General features: G+C 39.0%; 1 protein-coding gene across 2 annotated transcripts in view; it reads left to right on the top strand.

Moving 5' to 3' along the window:
- The first annotated feature begins 1,711 nt into the window (after positions 1-1,711).
- The window catches only part of tmem245 (transmembrane protein 245), a 29,309-nt gene continuing 10,125 nt past the window's right edge, over positions 1,712-20,895 (top strand). Inside the window, exons 1-13 of one of the 2 annotated variants that reach the window (XM_017704008.2) lie at positions 1,712-2,337; positions 5,457-5,574; positions 6,956-7,051; positions 7,466-7,573; positions 7,713-7,904; positions 9,180-9,349; positions 11,385-11,408; positions 14,985-15,089; positions 15,467-15,549; positions 16,636-16,726; positions 17,365-17,463; positions 19,145-19,276; positions 19,415-19,537. In XM_017704008.2, the coding sequence (XP_017559497.1) occupies positions 1,792-2,337; positions 5,457-5,574; positions 6,956-7,051; positions 7,466-7,573; positions 7,713-7,904; positions 9,180-9,349; positions 11,385-11,408; positions 14,985-15,089; positions 15,467-15,549; positions 16,636-16,726; positions 17,365-17,463; positions 19,145-19,276; positions 19,415-19,537 (1,887 nt within the window). In that variant the 5' untranslated portion in view covers positions 1,712-1,791. The remainder of the gene's footprint in view (positions 2,338-5,456; positions 5,575-6,955; positions 7,052-7,465; positions 7,574-7,712; positions 7,905-9,179; positions 9,350-11,384; positions 11,409-14,984; positions 15,090-15,466; positions 15,550-16,635; positions 16,727-17,364; positions 17,464-19,144; positions 19,277-19,414; positions 19,538-20,895) is intronic. The other variant, XM_017704009.2, reaches the window with a different exon arrangement.

The raw sequence follows: 20,895 nt of genomic DNA, 5'->3' as shown, positions 1-20,895 counted from the left end.
GTTGTAAAGCAAAACAGCACCCAAAGAACACTTTTCCCCCAATGTGCCACAAAGCTAAGAAAACGCCTGTTTTGCATAGTAAATAAATGGCTAAATAAGTATTCTATATGCTATGACACCTGGTTGCTACTGTAAAGAAATCAGTAAGTTCCTCTACAATGCACAAATTCACATCAAACCGTTCTGAATATCTTTGTTACTGACTGAGTTATGCACGGGTTCTGAAAAACTGCTGGAATTCCCCTTTAAATGCATACTCACTTGTTACTTGTTCACATAGCATTGTTAAGCATACAAATACAACAGATTTTAAATCTTGTTTAAAATACCCTGTTGATGTTGTGAATGTTGGTCTGAATCATATGCCGCTTAGTACTTCTGCAGATTTGGTAGTGAAATTTGATGGTCAGACCTGATATCATACTGAATCAGCTTTTACCAACTGGTCAAAAAAAATTTGCTGTCTCACACTTAAAAGGAACATCATTAAATCGGTATTATGATGATGATAACCTTTAGACACAGCAAAGTCTGACACTATGGTCACATTACTATGTGAGCACTGCAGAACACCCATAGTGTGGGCCCTGCAAGTGACCACAGTGGCATCTGACATTATACCAAAATAGCTTAGTAATCAGCAGCCATCTAGTCATTCAACATACTGCACCCAGAATCCTCATTTGTTTTATAGAATAGACTTCGATATAGTATTTAAACATTGTTAAAGTTTGTACTGTTCACACAGCATAAAAACCAACAAATTTACACATTCACCCATTCACCCTACAGCAGTTTTACTCTGCCCATACATGCTGAAGTTATACAGTGTTTCGACCTGGACTACTTTTCAAACGAAACAATATTGGGAAGCCATTCAGGACACAGTTCATTATCATATATATCTCTCCCTATGTGTGCGACGCTGCCCTAAATAATAGATGAAAAGTACCAGGATGCCATACTTCACGATTCAGGTGTATAATACTTGCGGATAAAGGTGCATGGTTTCTAAGGTGGTCGGCTAGGGCATATTCTTAATAACAGAACATACTGAACACCTGCCTTGTATGTACACCCACTGCCCATTTTGAGGTCCACTTACCATATAGGTGCATTTTGTACTTCTAAAGTTTCAATCTGTAGTCCATCTGCTCCTCTGCTTAATTTGCTAGCTTTTTAACCCCATTAATCAATGATTAGGATCTCAGTATTCTCAGCACGGCAGTGACACTGACATACATATTCTACAATATACGGTTGCACTACATTTATGCAAAGAAACAGACAACTTACAATCTGTAATTGAAGAACGACAGTCCAAAGTGTACCTATATGATAAAATGGACGATGACTAAATACAAAGTAAGTGTACCTAATAAAGCCAGTGGCCAATACACTATACATACATACATATGTACTATACTAATTAATGTACTGCCATTGGCGATGCACTGTTTTGACATGCTAGTGTGGTAGTATGTGGTATTGGACGCCTAGATATTAAGTAAGGCTTAATCTCAAATGGTTCCCTACTCGCTATGTAGTGCGTAGTTAATGCCTTCTACACTCAAATAGTGCATTATATGTTGAACACAAAGTCTGCTAACATTTAGAGCACTATTTGTATTGTTCCGCTAACAGTTAATATCCCGACCCACTACACTTCCCAGCGTGCTTGACGCCAACTACGTCATTTTCTATCTTACGTGGTGGTTGTTCCGTAAACAGTGGTCAGTCCAGCAGAGTGAGAGAGGTGGAGTGAGTGAGCGGGAGCGGTAACCAGCGAACATGGCAGACGTGGAGACCCCGGGAGTGGACGGGGATCCGGCTGGGCGCGCGCCACCGATACACCACGCGGTGGGCTCTGTGAATCAGCCGTCTTCGCTCAAGTTCGACCGCAACATTAAACAGGCCTTCTACAACACGGGCGCCATGATCTTCGTGGCGATCTGCTGCGGCGCCGCCGTGCTCGTCTACTTCATCCTCGAGGCCTTCCTGAGGCCGCTGCTGTGGGCTGTGCTCTGCGGCACCTTCCTGCACCCGTTCAAGCATTCGCTGGCGCGCCTGGGCCGCTCTTGGCTGTGCGGTCTGCGCGAGAGCGGCACGCCGATCGTTCTTGGCACGCTGCTCGTGCCCGCGTGCTGTGTCAACTACGGCGTGGAGGCTCTGGGCGCGCTCGTGCTAGAGCGGCTGCACGTGCTGCTGGCCATCGGAGCCGGAGCTCCGCTGCTCTACCTGCTCTACCTGGTCTGGAGCGTCATCGGCATGCAGGTGGTGCTCGGGCATATGTGCGCAGTCATATGCTGCGCGCTCGACTGCTTCAACGCATTGTGGGTGAGTGGGCGTGTCGGGGTGGAAATGTGTTTATGTTTGGGGGACCCGGGATCTCCGAGAAAACGCAGACATTTTAAGTGTGGTGTTGTGTTTCAGCATTTAGACTCGCATTAAGATCAGACTCAGTAAGTTTATCTAAAGCGCACATGAAAAATGATAATGAAAACTGCACAATTCACATGAAAAAAACGACAATTCACGTCAACCACAAGGCCCCATCTCTGGTTCTGGGGGACCCCTACCCTGCATTAGGTCTGTCAAGATCATGAAGCTTTAGCTGATGATTAATTGCCGTATAAATAATTGCTGTTAACACTGTATTTTGTAGAAGTGTCTTATCTGTCGATCCTTACTAATGATTAAGTGATGCCCATTGGTAATGCCCAGTTCAGGACAGACACACCTCCAGCTCAAGTAAAGAAACATTACTCACCGCTGCCCTCTAAAGGTGTTATAGCACCAAGTCAGATGTTAGAACGTTTATCGTTTTTTGGAAGACCCATGATGTGTGTTCATAAACGTTTTCTGTGCTATTTTAATATGTATTTGCCTCAAATGCATAATGCACCCAGTTCATATTCCGTTAGTTACGACAAAAACATGTCATTAGCTTAAATAAGTGCAATCAACTCAAATAATTGTAGTCAGGTCATTATGTAATGACAGGCTTTTGCACAGTTTGGTGCTTTCCTTGCTCTTACACAGATGCCAGTATAAGTACAAGACAGAAAGACTGAAAAACAGGCTTGTGTGTATACAGGACAGACTCCACTTTGTACAGATGCTCGTATATGTGACTTCTTTGAACTCAAGTTATATAAATGTTATGTATAGATATAAGATATTTGTATCCATACATTTGTTTTCCAACATTAATGTTGTGTCATACTGCTGACACGACAGATGTAGCAATTTTTTATTTATTATGGTGGGATAGTATAGGTGGTGAAGATCTGATCGGATACAAAGTGTCCACTAAAGGCAAGCTGTCCTAGGGGCAGCACTGGGCTAGATAAGAATGTTTTGCATGTTGCAGTTTCAAGTTACGTACATTATGAGTTTTTGAATATCACAGTGGCCTCTAAATCGGCTGTTTGTTTAGGGCTTTTTTTTGTCATCACTTGGTAAATGTGGGGCAGTCATGGGCTGTAGGTTAAGGAGCTGGCCCTGTGACTGGAAGGTTGCTGGTTCGATCCCCGGCACCGACAGTCCATGACTGAGGTGTCCTTGAGCAAGCCACCTAACCCCCAATTGCTCCCCGGGCGCCGTGGATAGGACTGCCCACCGCTCCGGGCAAGTGTGCTCACTGCCCCCTAGTGTGTATGTGGTGTTTCACTTCACGGATGGGTTAAATGCAGAGGTGGAATTTCCCCAGTTGTGGGATTAAAAAAGTATCACTTAAGTAAAAAAACGCACAGTTGTTGTCATTTATGTACTACTCATATACTGCATATATGATGACACATTTTGTTGTTGTCAGTATACATATGTCAGTATCTATATGAAAACAAGAGAAACTAATTCTAGGTCACATTTTTCAGCCTTACACAAAGGCTCAAAAGTTCATTTGAACATCTTAACCAACAGCTGAACATTCAACTCTGGTCATGGAGGGCAGGTTTCCAGCACAGTTTGGCAATCCCCCCCACTGAAACACCCCAGTAAATGAGGGAACACACCAAACTGCTGGATCCTGGCCTTCCATGACCAGAGTAAAGAACCCCTCATATACACACTGATAAAGAATAGGGTTTGTTTTGTTGAGCTTTGACAGTTGTGTGAGTCTATGGACCAAAGTGGCATCACCATTTTCAAACCTCACTTTAACCCTTAGAAACAAGCAGGCTGTTTTTACTTTTGTTTGTTACTGTACCTTTATGAATGACATATGTAGATGGTCTCAGTTCTCATTGGCTCATTCGAAAAATAATTGGCTGAAACACTTGTTATAACTTAAGCATGAATGGGTGGAGCAGAACCGCTGTAGGCTGAATAGGACATTTGTTTTTGTTGTGATATCACAAAAGCAATGAAATCAAATTGGGCTGATTTTACAGTGTAGACTGGGGAGACAGTGATATTTTTTTAAAACTTTACGTTCTATATCAAAATGTTTTATTCCAAAAAAGTGCAGAAAAGTTAGTTTTCCATGATTTAGGCCCTTAAAAAAGACTTACCTTGACTTAGCTAAAGCATGCTAGTGGACAATCAAGTCCTTTTCTCTTTCTCTGACTGACAACATCTGAGCCTCTGTCTCTTACCTATAATGTCAAAATAATATGTCTGTTCTTTTGACGAACTGTGTCAGTGTTGTTTGTTTTGACTGTGTGTGTGTTCCCTGGCCTCAGCACAGATAGCTAATTTTTCTAGATAAGTTCTGTAAAGACGATCAAGTCTCCAACTGACATTTAATAGATTTCAATAAATGATTGTGCCAACTCACCACTGTTCCAGTGGCCATATGTACCACAGGAGAAATGGAGCTACAAAGCTAAAGTTGCTAAGGAGTAATTTCAGACAGGCTTGCTAATGTATATTTCAGACACTGTTATATGGCTGCTGCTGCTGTTTTTAATGATACAATGTATGTTTGTCCATTTTACTTTTTAGCTATGTTAGCCTTGTAGCTCCACTGAAAAGTAAAGGAGCAAACTTGTCGCTAAACATGTTCTGGCTACATGATTACATTGGGGTCAAAAATGTAAATGGAAAAAATGTTTGTTTTGCTAAGAGATTTATAATATTACTGTTTATTTATCTTTCTTTGATATCACATAGTTAGTGACTCATGATTAATATATTGCTGTTGTTGGAAGAAAACTTCTCAATTTTTGACATTTTTCAGTTTTTAACATAATTTGAAAATACTTCTTGGCCTTTACATTGTATGTAAATTTCGTGATGAATGGACTGAATGGAACAGCCAAAAATGACTTGGAACCATGTCTGGTTCCATTGATTTACATTGAAAGTAAAATAGCTTTTTTCCTTCTCCTGTAAAGTTACCAGGTACAAGGTTTTTGTTCCGACAACAGCAGTATATTAGATTAGCTGTGCAATATCTGCAATATCTGATCATAAACAGGCGTTCACAGTCACAGAGCTTTTCTCTCCACCAGGTTGGCACATTAGTTGTGGGCTATGTGTTGGCTGTGGCGTTTAAGTGGACCCCCGGCATGGAGGGCTACCTGCGTGCCATGTCAGTGCCTGTTTGGACAGCCCTCATATTCTACTTGGGTAAGACATTCACAGTTGTACTTCGGAATGAAAATGAACATTGATCTTGATAACTACAGATATGCTCTAGAATTAGGCTTAACTCCAGCAGTGTGTTCAGATGCTGCATCATGGATTCAGATTTCAAAATCTGTGTAGAATGTTTTGCTTAAAATTGTTGTCCTTGTGCTTATTTTGTTGGGCTGAATTTGTTTGTCTTTTGCTTGGAAGACCCAGGCCTCCTATGGACACAGCACATAGATTAACCTTATAACATTATTGGTTTTAAGAGCTCTGTTTCCTGGTTACTAATTGCCTTTCCACATTCCTACATTTGTCCTGACTTGTAGGAAAACTGCAGAAACCAACAGTGTCTGGACCAACAAAATGGTCTTTACTTTGTAAAGATAAAAGCCTAGATTTAGGATTCATCCAAGATTTTTTACGTTTTTTTGAATTAAAAACTTTTTTTTGTTTTTGGGATCTCATCAGCTTTAGCTTTGGTCATTCATGCTGAAGTGTTTTGGCCCAGAATGCTTTTCAAACTTAGCACCATATAGGGCAGCTAATCACAACAGAGGTCATTTACATCCAACAGTTTTAAAGCACAGTGACAGAAGCAGCCTGTTTAATTGTAAAGGATAAAGAGAGGTTGGAAAATGGTCATGTGAAAATGAGTCATGACTGTTTTTGGTACAAAAGCTATGTTATAATCAGAACTCGGTGGGTAAAAATAAAATGCAAGAAAATGTAGGATGTGAGATTTTAAGTTTTTCTTTTAGAGCTGTAAAACAAAAATGTCTGCTGTTCTAGTTTATTTATTCTAACCTTGGACAGGTTAAAGTCTTGATATTGGGCATTAGAATTTTAGCCGCTGTTAAAAGTTACTTTGTCTTGTTCAGACTACTCATGTTGCAGCCATAATTAGATTTGACTGACCTTTAGCATATTTGGTTACTGGTCCTAAGGGACTTTTGCTGATTTTTTTTTTTTTTTTTTTTTTGAGATTGGAGCTTTTGAAACAGCAGGTCTTGTGCCTGCATGGGCTCTGGCCAAAAATGTCTTAGTGCTGACTTTTGTCCCACCAGCAGACCCTAGTTCATCACCACAGCTGATAGCTTAACACACAGCTGCTCTCTCATGGCTAACAGATCTGCCCACTCCCAAACCAGCTATCTCATACACACACATGCCAACTTATTCTACCCACAAACGCCTTTCTCCTGCATCCAAACACACGCTCTTGCTTTCAGAACACAACTAAATGGCTGATAGTTTTTTTTAAAAATCAGTGTTGTGTACAGTACTATATGTACACTAACAGAGTTGTGTATATACAAATATGGTAGCAAGTGACTTTGTTTAATATATTAGTGCTGTGCTTTCCGCCTCTTCTGTGCAGTGTCTCTGACGGGGGCCTGGCGAGTGCCTGTGTTTGTGGTGGTGGTGTCTCTTCTAATAGTGGGTTCTCAGGAGAAAGCCTCTATACCAGGGAAAGGTGAGAAGAATCAGCATCCCCCTACAGTAGGCCTATGTGATTAAAAAAATTACAGTATTCAATAGTTTGCTTTCAAAATGATTATACGGTTCAAAGTTCAAGGCTCTGTCGGAAATACCAGAATTAGAACAGCATAATCATAGAGCTTTGTATAATATTGCAGATTATAATACAAATATGTTTGTATCTCAGGTTTCAAAATACTGCTCAGACTTAATGCTAGTTCTTAAGAAATAAATGTCATAATTGTCAATAATTATTGATGTATAATATAATGTAATAATTGTTTATATAATAATATCGCCAGCCCTACCCAATAGTTAGTTCAGTTAGTGATGTCCTGCTATTGGTATCTTCTAATGACCATCGCCTCTAAATGTGCTTCTTTTCTATATTCTCTGTGTCCATTTGTAGGTGAGCTGTCAGGACAAGTCCTGTCTTTTGCTGCTAATACTATCTTCATGGCCATCTCTTGCAGCAACTACGCCACTGCTGTTGAGTCAGAAGAGAGTAAGGGTAAAGGTAAAGGAGAAGAACATACACACAAACAACAATCTACAGTGCACACAAATAAAACATGTCTGTAAATCCCCAGCTTGCATAAACAAAGCAATGTGAGAGTTCATGGAGTCTACGTTTGTTGATACGTCCCTCTGCACAGAGCCAGTGGACTCTTCTAGAAAGGTCACTGGAGTTTTTGCTACCCCTCTGCGCATGCGCCAAGAGTTCCAGGGACTCCCACACAAAGAGAAGGCCAGTGACATCTACTTTGTGCTGCTGGTTTGGGCTATAGTACTGGTGCAGGTTTGGCTCAACCTCTGGATCCTCCAGCTGCTGCCCATCCCTTTTGCGGGTAAGTGTGTTTTTTGTGTTTTAGTGAAGAAAATTGTTTGGATTTTATGTAGGGACACGGCAGAATTTCAACCATGGAAAATTATCAAAAAAATGTCTCTGTGTGTGTGTGTACACAAACACAGGCATATGCAAAAGTTTGGGTGCCATAACATTCATCTTGAAATGAAAATAAGTACATTTTCTACAGAGGATATGCTTTTGGCTATTTTAATGCACAATTACTATTTTGGAAAAAGTGTTAAATGTAAAAATATTTTATTGGCCTGTGCAAAATGATGGATAAATGGATATGGTAAATGACATGTGATGTATGGTAGAGACAGAGTAAAAAATTTTTAAATGATTGAAATGTTATACTGTTTCTGTATTTTTCTGATAAACTAGGCTCAGTTGTGGTGCAAATTAGAAATTGTAGTTTTAAAAAATTGCTGTTAACATTTTCTGCTGGCTTGCATTTGTCACAACTGACACAATCAAAGAGCGTGTCAAACAACTACAATAATTTGTGTAATCATAATTAATTGCATTTGTCTTATTTGCTTAAATCGGCCTGTAAAGTTTTCCATTGTAAAAGTAATGCATTTTTCTTATTTTATATGAATATATTTATTACTTGCAGTAATGCAATAGCACTGTTTTCCTTATTGAACTTAATTTCCAAATCAAGCGAGAGAACCAGTGGCTGCATGTTCAAACCAATGAATGTAGATTTCATACGCATCATGTATACAGACATTGGCTCAAACAGTTGCATGATTGGAGCCTCTCACTCTCGTTTTCAGCCTTATCTTGCTAGAATGGGGAGCTGGAGCTTTACTGTTTGCTTTTGTTAGTTTGCTGCTATAAGCACTGTCCAGCTTAGTCTGTCTGAGGTGCTAAAGGTATTGCTTTAAAAGCTGTATTTAAATTAGAGGGCTACGTTACAGCAACCCACAGCACATGGGCAGCTGGGCTTCAGTCTGCAGTACTACAGAAGATTAGATGCATCAAAATAGGAAAATGTGTTAACAACATTAAAAAAATTGTTCCATTAATAATTTATTACAATAACATGTTATTAACATAAAAACTCTGAGGGCCCTATAAATTAATATAATCTATGCAATAGTACAAAAAAGGCAAATTATAAAATACCAGTAAATTTTGGTTTTGGTTTCATTCCATCACTTTCATTCATTTGGCTGTATCATTTGGGTTGTAAATATGAAATTTGCAACAGTGGTCACTTTCAGTAAGTCTTAACAGTGCTGATGTATGTGGTTTGTTTTTACAGTATGGGTGATCAAGAAGCTGGTGGTGCGTTTTGGAGTGAAGGGTTTTGCAGAGCGGACCCTGGCGGCGTGGTGGGCGGTGTTGGAGAAGTTTGTTCGAGACAGACAGGATGCTCTGCTGCCTGGTCCAATCAAAGGGCTTGCACAGTTTCTGCTGAGGGTTGATACCAAGGTAACATTTCTTATCAATCTGCCCACAGAGCACTATCATCAGAATGTGCTAAAGAAACTTTGCTGCTCTATGCAAATTCTCACCACACACACATGGGGGAAGTGGGGGAGGGGGGGGGTGTTGATGGTTATCAAGCCCAGCATTTTATCTGTTTTGCTGCTTGTTTTCTTGAACCTTGAAAGTGAAAGTTAAAGAATGAGCTAGCCATAAATGACTAAAAGGCGATCCAAGGATTAGAAGACTTTTTTTTGAACCATGATGGCATATGCAATCAGTTAAGATTTTCTCTTTGTATCGTGGATTTTAAGATGTTCAGATAAGAGGATTTAGTTCTGTATAGTTCTGTAGTTGCCAAAATCCAGCACTAAAAGTCTGTATTACAGCTAATGTGATTGCAGCTGCCTGACTGCAGACATGATTACGGTTGCATGTTTGCGGTTATGTCTGTTTTTGTCTGTATGCCAAATATTTGCTTCTAGTTTGACTGTTAGAATAAAGGTAAGTGGCAGTGAGTATATTTTGTGCTGTAGAATCTCCTGACCCTGATGTTTTAAAAAGATCTTGCAGTGCGTGCTGTGAGCTCTGTTTTTGCTTTTGGTGGCTTAAAAAAGAGGAAATGATTGGAGGAAAAAAGGGCAGCAATCCCTTTTTAAAGCCTCACTATATGAGAACTTATTCAAAAATTTGTGTTGTTTAAATTGAGTTAAAAAGAGCAATTATAGTGAATCTGTATTTATGTAGCCTAGTATGCAACCCTATGTGCCCTATGCCATAAAGTTACCTTGTCCTGAACTGTAATAAAGGGAAAGGGTGGATGAATTAAATACTGAAAATTACATTTGATATTTAGGCATCTGTGAAATTTTGTGTTAAATATGTTTCCATTTCTCGTAATGGTGAAAAATGAATAAGTTGAAAGCTGTATTGACCGGAATGTAAATCAAGGTAGGGTGGTCTCTGACTTGTACAGTACTGTACATGTGCATTGTTTTTATAGGTAGGTAATTGAAAGAATTAGTTTTTTGCTCCACACCTTTTTGGTTTCTTTTTCCTGAAAACAAACAGTAATGCAAGGAGGTAAGGAAGTTTTACCTACAAACTCAATTCCAAAAAATTTGGGACAGGCAAGTTTGTCACCAGCTTGGCCTATACCACTGTTTGCCTGACGCTACTGCTGTTCCGATGAATTGTGCTACCTTATCGAAATGTTTTACTGTACCATATATTTTTAGGTAGCGTGCTACATAAAACTGTAGGTAGCTTTATCAGCATTAAAAGAATAATTAGGGTATTTTGATAGCCTAAATTACTTATCAGGGAGTAAGTAATAATATTAAGTGGAGTCTGCACTGAATTAATTTAGGTACAATTTTTAGCTTTGTGCTTTACGCACACAGATTTTTGCAGATTCTCTGTACCTTTGATGTTATTGTGTATATTTTTACGCTGTCTGATTTTTTTTCTGCTGCTGCATTTTTGCTAAAGTGGCAAGCCGAGACCCATCCTTGCTCATGAAGGACTTGCTCATAAATTTACTGGATGCTCCTTTTATATCCCAGCATGAATACATCACCTGTTTTAAGATGTTTTCTGAACATTGCACAGTGTTCCGCATCATAGCCTGCATGTGTCTCAACTTTTTTGGAACTCATTTCAGAATAAGCTTATGATCACAAAAAACAATAAAGTTAATAAGATAAAACATTATGTATTTTGTCTTTGTACTGTTTTTCGTTGAAATACAGGTCAACGTAGATTAATAAATCACTGCCCTCTGTTTTGATTTGCATTTCACATACAGTCCCAACTTTTTCGGAATTGAGGTTACCAGCACAGTCTAAGAGTACTTCACTGACCCCACCCAATCACGCCTTGGCCCTACCTCGCTGTCCAACAAAAACTGTTTTCATGATTTCCCCTGTCCAATCCTATCCTGTTTCTTGTTGCCTGGAATCCATGTTGATGTTTTCTGCTTTCCTGCACTCTGATTGGTTGTTTCTAATAACAGTTTGTCTCTCTGTCTCCCTCCTCAAAGCTCTGGCATTGGCTTAACAAGCAGGTAAATGATCTGCGCTAGCAAGTGTGGGAGAGAGACAAGGAAAGAAAGCTAACAGAAAGGAAGCGAATGCGAGCGTGTTAGTGTGCGCACTTATTAGAAGCTTGACCTGATGTTTTAATTTTATTTTTCTGCCATCCACTGTCATCCTTCCATCTTTCTGTTCTCAGCTGTGCTCTCAGGCTTACTGCTGCCTCTTCTGTTTTTGTGTGTAGTGCTTTTTGCGCTGTGGAAGAGAGCGAATACCTCCTCTGTCAGGTTAGTGTACAAACATTGGGCATTAAAACTACTGCAAAGCAAACTTGTGAGGGTCCGGACTCTTCCACAGCTGTAGATATGCGTGGGGCTGGTTGGCTTCAGAGTGTGTGAGATGATGCATGGAGAGCAAACTAGACAGAGTTGGGAGGGGTGAAGGGGTCTCTGAGGTTCAGAGTGTGTCATTGTGAGGGGAGAAGGGGTCACAGCTGGGATTTTGGGAGTTGGATGCTAAAATTCTGGATGGGATTTTCAAAAAAGAAACTTGGTTCTATCATATGATTTTGAAGAACAGATCTGGTCTGTGCTGATGCAGGTAATAAAACTGTATTAAGAACTCAATAACCAAGAGTAAATTATTCCAACATTCATGTAATACTGATGGTAACATCAATCTATTTTTATTAGCTAATGCCAGAGTGTCTTTATAGTCAGAGTCAACTTGAGTGAGAAAAGTTCCTTTAAAATTTGTCATGGTGAGGGCCTGTCCGGTACATCGCTCAGCCATTATACTGACAAGCCACTATATCATGGTTTATGTTGGTGAAAATAACACAAAAAAAATGACTGATTATGGCCTTTCTGGGAATTGAACTTGAAGCCTCCCAGTTGTGCTGCTGCAGAGCCCAATAGGAGACACTCCCTGTTGAATTATATGACAGCAATACAGGCTGAGCTTGTTAACTTTGAACACAAAACATGTTCGTTACAATAACAAACATGTACAACATATCGAAACTTAACCTTTATGAACACCATGTCTTAAAATGTCATTTTTAAGACAAGAGCTAATGAAAAATGAAATGAACAGAATCAATACCACAAAGAGTTCTGGGTAGCTCCACCCTGGTGCTACATTATTTATCATTTTTAAGGCTGTGAGTTTCTGGGTTTTTTTTTTTTTTTTTTTTTTTTTTGAGGACTGGCAATCCTACCACTTAGTAAGGCACTGTAAAACTAATGCTGTTTGAGTATAAAATTAAATCTATAATTGAACTATAAAGTGATATCAGATGATGATATTGGTCACCAGTATTTATATTTATGTATTTATTTATTGCTCATTTTTTTCTGCACCAAAGCATGGTAACACTTTGGTCATATATTTGTCCACAGTCTCAAAAAATGAGTGAAAATGAAAATGTATAGGTTCTTGCCTAAACTAAACATAATCTGTTTATAAATGTCGCAAGAATGGCCTTCGAGAGAATGGCTAAATTGTATGAGATCAGTCTCTCATGAACACTAACTTTCTATCACGTAGCATGACATTCCCCAGGGTGTTGTGTCAGATATAGAAACATAGTCAGGGCAACAGATGGTGCTCAAGGTCATGTTGAGCTTTTTAGTGCATGTCCATGTCCCCTTATAATCAACATTTGCAAGCATATTAACAAACTCTTACGCTTCAGAAGGAAGCGACAGAGCTCTAGAATTTTTTTCATCAGTAGAAATACATTATGAAACACTAATGTCTACTAATCTAACTTTGATCACACCACCTTAGCACTTAACTAGTCTTGTGGCCAAATGGAACACAGGAACAGGATTAGACTGGTCCACCGGGCCTGGAGTTGCGGGGTGCACAGAGAAACCTGGTCCTGCTGCCAAATAAGCTGCAACACGCAGGCCTTACAAACCCACAGGGCTAGCAGACTGATGCCAACTGATATATTCCACAGTAGATCACTAAAGACCAAAAATACTGTAACACGTTTGGTGTCCAAAGTTTGCTTCTTCATTTTTTTTCACTGGAGTCTAACGGATGATGTAGCTAACAGGTAATGTTTATGCACTTCTGGGACTGTGCAAACTGCATGTCTAAATCATACACTCTCCTCAAACTGAGTAAAGTTTTCAAGTTATTTGAATATACTTATTTGGTTTGTACAACGTACTGTTATTAGAAATTGACAGTCAGATTTCATAGTCGCTGCTTTTAATGTTTTTGGCAGTGAGATATATTTTGTTCATTTTCCAAGAAAGAAACTTTGGGACACCAAAAATGTCTTTACTGATCGTCTGTGTTTGCAAATATGTTACAACTTCAGATAGGAAGGACTTATAAAACTATAAATGGGTGGGTCTTAACTCCAAAGGGTTTGGCATTATGTTCAGTGCTTTTTTACTGGTCTAAAAGAAATGTATGCAGACAGGCTTAACATACTTTAGCAGGTTTTGTAAACTTTACAGTGTTTTGTGCTTGACTTGCTGTGAAACATTGGCCTTTTAATACAAATAATTTCATACAAAACAAATATAAAATGTCATCATTCTTGAAATTGCAGTACTTTTTCTGATGTAAAAACAAGTCCTAGTCAATCTTTTCTATTTTTAATGTGATCCTGCAACCAATACAATGAAAGCACATGTATGTAAGAGGTAATGTGGCACAATGAAGCCAAAAAAAGGCCTTTTTTGACTAAGGGTGAAATATTTAATTAAATAATATTCAAAGAGTTTCTGATTCATGCATGAGAATAGAAGCAAATATTGACATTAATGGCATTGATTGGCGTTGCATTCACGGAGCTCAGACTGTGATCTATAGAAAATTAACTTTTTTGTGCTTTATGTTTATTCTGAAAAAAAGCAAAATCTGTGCAGAACCAGTAGCTTGTAGAATAAGAATGTAACATGAATATTCACTCAAATAAGATAAGATAATCCTTTATTAGTCCCACAGCAGGGAAATTCACAAATCCATATTTATTTGACATGTAGGTAGTTCACAGGAAAAAATTACTTTAGGCTATACTGTCAATCAAATCTGGATCCAGCCCATTTAACTAATCTGTTATTTAGGCTATTTAAAAAATAACCTGGCCATTGTGATCTGTCCATATATTTAATGCATGCAAGATCAAAAAAATTGTCAGCAACATAAATCTGTTCTTCAAACAGCCAGCAGGAACACAGAACCCAGCATCACAAAATACTCACTGGTCTTCCCAACAACCAATAGCAAAACACATTTGGAGTTATGCCCCTCCCATTTAAAGGGTTTCCAGCATGCTGTACTACCCTAGTCTACTTTTGGGGCAAGTAAAAAATGGAATATGCTGGCAAAGGAACTGCTGAAGTCCAGGAAAATACCACGAGTGAGGGAAGCTTATCACCAACTGAAACTTTGAGGTTTACAAAGTACTTCATTGTTTTTGGAGTGTTGTCGTAGATCCAGGACCCAAGACAGCTAGCTTATTTGTTTCTCATGGCTGACAGAAGACAGCAGGTTTCTCTGTGTGTTTGCACCCTCGTGATGATGTGGCATGCTGGAAGCTAAACTCTTTCTCTCTCTCTCTGTCTCCTTCTCTCTCTCCCCAGCTGATTGTATGGTTGGAGAAATCTCTGGATAAACTCATCAGCATCTTCATTATTTTCTTACTGGTTACAGGGACTCTGCTCATGGCCCTCCTCCTCACTGCTATGGTACAGTGTATTCCAAACCTACAAATACACTCTGACAAATGGCCCTTTAAGAGCTCTTTAATAAAGCCAATGGTTATATATAGAACAATGAGGACTAAAAGAACCATTTGTCTGTTGTGTTCAAGTGGAAATTTCAGTGTTCAGATTCAAGCAGTTTCTGATTTGCATGGCTGTATATAAAATTCTTTTCTATAAAAGGAAAATCTGTTTTACATGGATCAAAGAGCCTTTATTGCATATTCAACTATTTGCCAAGCAAAAAATGTCTAAAGTAGTTGTCGAATGGTCAGTAAACTAGTGGATTTTTCGTGGGGCTCTGTGTGTTCCTGTGGCCCATTCTATTCTTTATGCAGCATGTGTTGGTGGTAATTTTTCAGGTCCATCACGAGAGTGCCCATATCATAGATGTCACCAGCAACCTGATCAACGAGACTGTGGCAAACCACCCTGAGTGGGCCAAGTAAGACACACACACACACACACACACACACACACACACACACACACAAAACCACGTTTGTTGTTATACATCAGTATATATAACTGCCTTAGTCTCAGTATGTAGAACTGTCTTAGTCTCAGTAAAAACATTTTTACCTTTTCAGTTTAAAAAAACTGAAACATGAAGCATTTTTAAAAGCACTTTACAAAGTTTTGTTGGTACATTTACCTCTTTTCTAGTTTTCTTACACAATCAAGATATTTTTGTGCTGAAAATGTATGAAATGTTTAAACAGTACAGAGAAACTATACACGCAAAATATAATTCAGTTGACCATTTGCAAAAGCCCTGCCTCCCATGATTACTTTTGCCATGTGTTTCAAACTTTTTTGCGGAACAGACTAAACATTAGCACAAAGGAAAATGTAGTAAGAGTACATTTGAAAACATTTTATTATTCAAAAGTAAATTGGCTTTACAAGATGGCCAGCACAAACGCACATGTTTGAGAACTGGAATTAATATGATGTATGCCAATTTAAAGCAAAAAATGGTTTTGTAAACCATTTTTTTAGCAATCAAAATGGGAAGTATTTTAACCAAGGGACATTAAAGCAGCAATATTTATGTCTGATAAGTAGGATGTTTAAGCAACAGAAGCTACCCATTTGGAACTTAAAGCCAAAGTTAACAATAAAGTGAACACTTAGGCCAGAAACATACTTTACAGAGGTATGTGAATGAAATGTGTTGAGCTATGCTCACACTTTTTCGCTTGTTGTTGCATTCTAAAATATGTCACAACACAATTTATAACACAATACAAGCGCAAGCTGTATTCTGAGCATTACAGCCAAGGCTGGTATAGCGACAGCCAAGCCTGGCCAAACTGTCTTGTACCACTAGTGTGCCACTAGTGTGCATATATATGAAGTCATTCTACTTACTGAGTAAGTGTACAAATACAGTAATACATGAGTAAAGTACATGGTATTGTGACAAAGTACAGTTAGTAAAGTATTTGTTTACCTCTGCTGAAAGATGAGAATTTTTTCAGTGTTATAATATGTGTATTACCAACACTTTTCTGTGTGTATGTTGCAGCTGGCTTCCAGAGGCTCGTGTAATTCAGAAGGCTCTTAATTCTGCTGCCACAAATGTTTACCAGCATGGTAGAGAATGGATAACTCAAAAGGTACAAGAATATGGGTTCAGGAGTAGTAGTTCAGAATCAGTGATTTAAGACATATTGGTCAGGTTTAAGGTCAACATATGGTCCTATTCTACTTAGTTCTGCATATTGTCCAAAAGCTCTGCAAAAGGCCATTTTCTAGTCAATTACAGTCATATGCATAAGTTTAAAATAACGCCTTGTCAAATTACATTTCATTGATTTTCTAAGTGAAAATAAGTATATCCTCTTCAAAGAATGAGCTTGTGCACATTTTAATGCATGACTACTATTTATTTGTTGAATTTAACATGTTAAAAAAAAGCTAATTATAAAGTGGTGTGTTAAAAAGTTAAGGAACATTTCATACTTTATTTTTTTATGTTGAACTGTGTTAAAAAATAGAATTTGTCCACAGAAAAAGTACTTTGCATAAAAATGTTTGTTTTCTATAGGAAGTGTGTTATTATTTAGTTATTTTCAACACACAGTGTGTAGTTTGATGACGTGTTGTTCAAACTTCTGTCTTGTATAACTTGTGATAAGGTTGATTGTTTGATTAATCAATGTTTGATTACACACAAGTATTTGTGTAATTTAAGTGTTAGCTCTATATCGTTGAATCTGCGCATGGACAGAGCTATGTGTGTTTGTGTATGCAGCTCCACAAGATGCTTGGTGATAAGGTGAACAACACTGCAGTGATAGAGAAACAGGTTCTGGAACTGTGGGACAGGCTCTACCACTCTTGGTTTGTCAAGGTAATGTGCATTTACCTTGTACCTACACTCATTGGTCATTGTATTAGGAACAGCTACCACACTAGTGTACTTTGTAGGTTTACTGACTGTAGCCCATCTGTTGCACAGTTTATCAGCCCCCCTTTATCCCATACTTCAGTGGACAAGGACCACCATAGGACCATTGCAGACCAAATATTATTTGGGTAGTCTTGAAAGTTTTGGTTGCTAGACTAGCAGGGATGCTGGTGTGTTGCTGGGATTTTTTGCACACTTGTACCACCACACACACTACAATGTCAGTGTTACTGCCTCGCTCAGAATGATCCATTGCCTAAATAATATCTGGTCAAACGTAGTCTTGTGGTCAGAAATTAACCAATGATTAATACACCCACACGCACTCACACTGTAGGTAAATAAACCTTACCTTAACCTCAGCATCCAAAAGGCTTTTCAAATAAAAAAGTAATTGTGGTGAAAACAACACAAGTGAGGATATTTTGCTGGTCCTCACTTGAGCAAAAATTTTATATAGTCCTATCATAGTGAGGACACAGCATCCTCACAAGTATAGCACTACAAGAACACAAACACACACACACACACACAAACAGCTCTGTATTAAGAACGCTATAGTAATACTATGGAGGGCCACTATAGAAAATGGGTAAATTGTGGTGGGTGTGCATGGTCAGCAGCAATACCCAGATATGCTGTGACATTCAAGTGATGATCAATTGGTATTAATAGGCCTAAAGTTTGCCAAGAAGACATTCTCCACACCATTACACCACCTCCACCTCCTGGAGTGTTGACACAATACAGGCTCCCTCCATGGATTTATGCTGTTGAATAGAAATAGAAATTATGATTGAAACATGATTGTAAACAATAGATTTAAAAGAGAAGAAATAAATATTAAATTAAAAATCAAATGAAATGAATTAACATAGGATAATAGAGTGCTGTTACAGGATAGGAGTACAGTAGAGCTAACACTGTTTAACACTGAGCTAAAAGCTGCTCAAACTGGAACATTTTCAGTACAGATTTCAGTGATCTTTTAATGCAGAAAACCAAAACTGAATGCCTGTGACCATAGATGGCACTGCAGTAAACACCAGCATACTTCTGTGATAGATATCACGCATTCACTCAAGAATACTATGACAAACAATTGTCAATAAATACCATTGATCACATTGTACAGTTGACACTGTACTGCAGTCTGCACTGCAGAAGCCATGTCAGCTCCAACCAGAAACACGACCAACAACTTTGAGCTTGAGCTCATCTGAAATGGACTGATGCACAATGGAAATGTGTGTTGTGGTTAGAGGAGTCTACCTTTCAGATTGTTTATGGCAGCATTGGACCTTGTGTTCTCCAGGCCAAAGAAAAGGACCAGCGTGAAGTTCAATGTCAGAATTTGTCTGTAGTTTTGAGTTATATTTGTGCCCATGGCATGGGCAACTTTACACAACATCTTTTTCAGAAACATCCATGCTTATTTCAACATGACAGCAGCACGCCACATTCTGATCATGTTACAATGGACTAATCTGCATGCAGTCCAGACCTGTCTTCCAATTTTGTGCCTCTTTATAGAGCACAAAACATAGAAACCAATGCCATGTATAGTTGTCGGTGTCTTCAGCCCTCAAATGGTTATTAAAGTTCTGGCTTTGCTGTGTTGTAGAATGTAACATACACCGGACGCCACCGTGGCCAGAAGCTCCACCTGCATAGACACAACAGCTGGCTGGGAGACATTCTGGATTGGCAGGACATCGCCTCCTTTGTGCAGGAAAATATTGAGACACTGCTCTCGGTGAGTGTGAGAGTGAGGCGTGTATGTGTATTTATGTATATTTATTTATGTAGCCAAATGTAGGAATGTTGCATGTGTGTTAATGTGTTAGAGTAATGAGGATACTGTGTGTGTGTGTGTGTGTGTGTGTGTCTGTAGATTGTGGAGTCTCTGTGGGTGGTGATGAGCCGCAACGTGGGTTTGCTGATCTCCACGACAACGACGCTGCTCACTGTACTCTTCCACAGCGGGACAGCACTGCTCAACTTCGCTCTGTCACTGGTAACAAAAACACACACACACACCAAAACCAGTGAATATTAGAGCCACCAGGAGCAAATTAAGTGAAGAGTTAGTTACTTGTACACTATTGGGATGTTGTACACTATGTATGCACATACACAGCCAAAATAAATTGGCGGATTTTTAAAAGCCTTATTTTTTAACCCAGCGCTCATGCAAGAGGCCCTCTATCTTATCTTGTCTGCTCTGTATTGTGCCAAATTTTCTGAAACAAAAATGCACTTGCCTTTATCAATAAAATAAGTAAAATAAAGTCATACATTGTTAAGATTTTGGGACCAATGTATCAGCAGCATTTAAATGACATGAGTGCACTTTTCACAAAAATTTGCTGACTTTGATTCTGATGATCTGTTCAGGCTGCAGGCATGTCATTATATGGTACATTGACCCTGATTTTATTTTTTTATTTTATTAAAATGTTTTGCTGCAACACATTTTTTCTCAAATGTATGTCATATATGAATATACAACCCCAATTCCAATAAAGTTAGGACATTGTGTAAAACATAAATAAAAACAGAATACGATGATTTGCAAATCCTTTTCAGTTGAATACACTACAAAGACAAGATATTCAATGTTCGAACGGATAAACTTTATTGTTCTTTGCAAATATTCACTCATTTTAAATTTGATGCATGCAACACATTCCAAAGAAGTTGGGACAGGGGCATGTTTACCACTGTGTTACATCACCTTTCCTTTTAACAACACTCAATAAGCATTTGGGGACTGAGGACACTATTTGTTGAAGTTATGTAGGTGGAATTCTTTCCCATTCTTGCTTGATGTACAACTTCAGTTGCTCAACAGTCTCCGTTGTCATATTTTGCACTTCATAATGCGCCACACATTTTCAATGGGAGACAGGTCTGGACTGCAGGCAGGCCAGTCTAGTACCCGCACTCTTTCAACACGAAGCCACGCTGTTGTAACACGTGCAAAATGTGGCTTGGCATTGCCTTTCTGAAATAAGCAGGGACGTCCCTGAAAAAGACGTTGCTTGGATGGCAGCATATGTTGCTCCAAAACCTGTATGTACCTTACAGCATTAATGGTGCCTTCAGAGATGTGCAAGTCACCCATGCCATGGGCACTAACACACCCCCACACCATCAGAGATGCTGGCTTTTGAACTTTGCACTGATAACAATCTGGACAGTCCGTTTCCTCTTTGGCCCAGAGGACACAATGTCCATGATTTCCAAAAACAATTTGAAATGTGGACTCGTCAGACCACAGGACACTTTTCCACTTTGTGTCAGTCCATCTCAGATGAGCTCAGGCCCAGAGAAGCCGGTGGCGTTTTTGGGTGGTGTTGATATCTGGCTTTA

Source organism: Pygocentrus nattereri, chromosome 24 (genome assembly GCF_015220715.1).
Source record: "Pygocentrus nattereri isolate fPygNat1 chromosome 24, fPygNat1.pri, whole genome shotgun sequence".
Taxonomy (NCBI): domain Eukaryota; kingdom Metazoa; phylum Chordata; class Actinopteri; order Characiformes; family Serrasalmidae; genus Pygocentrus; species Pygocentrus nattereri.
The sequence above is the reverse complement of the archived record's forward strand: the minus strand, read 5'-3'. Positions and strand labels throughout refer to the sequence as shown.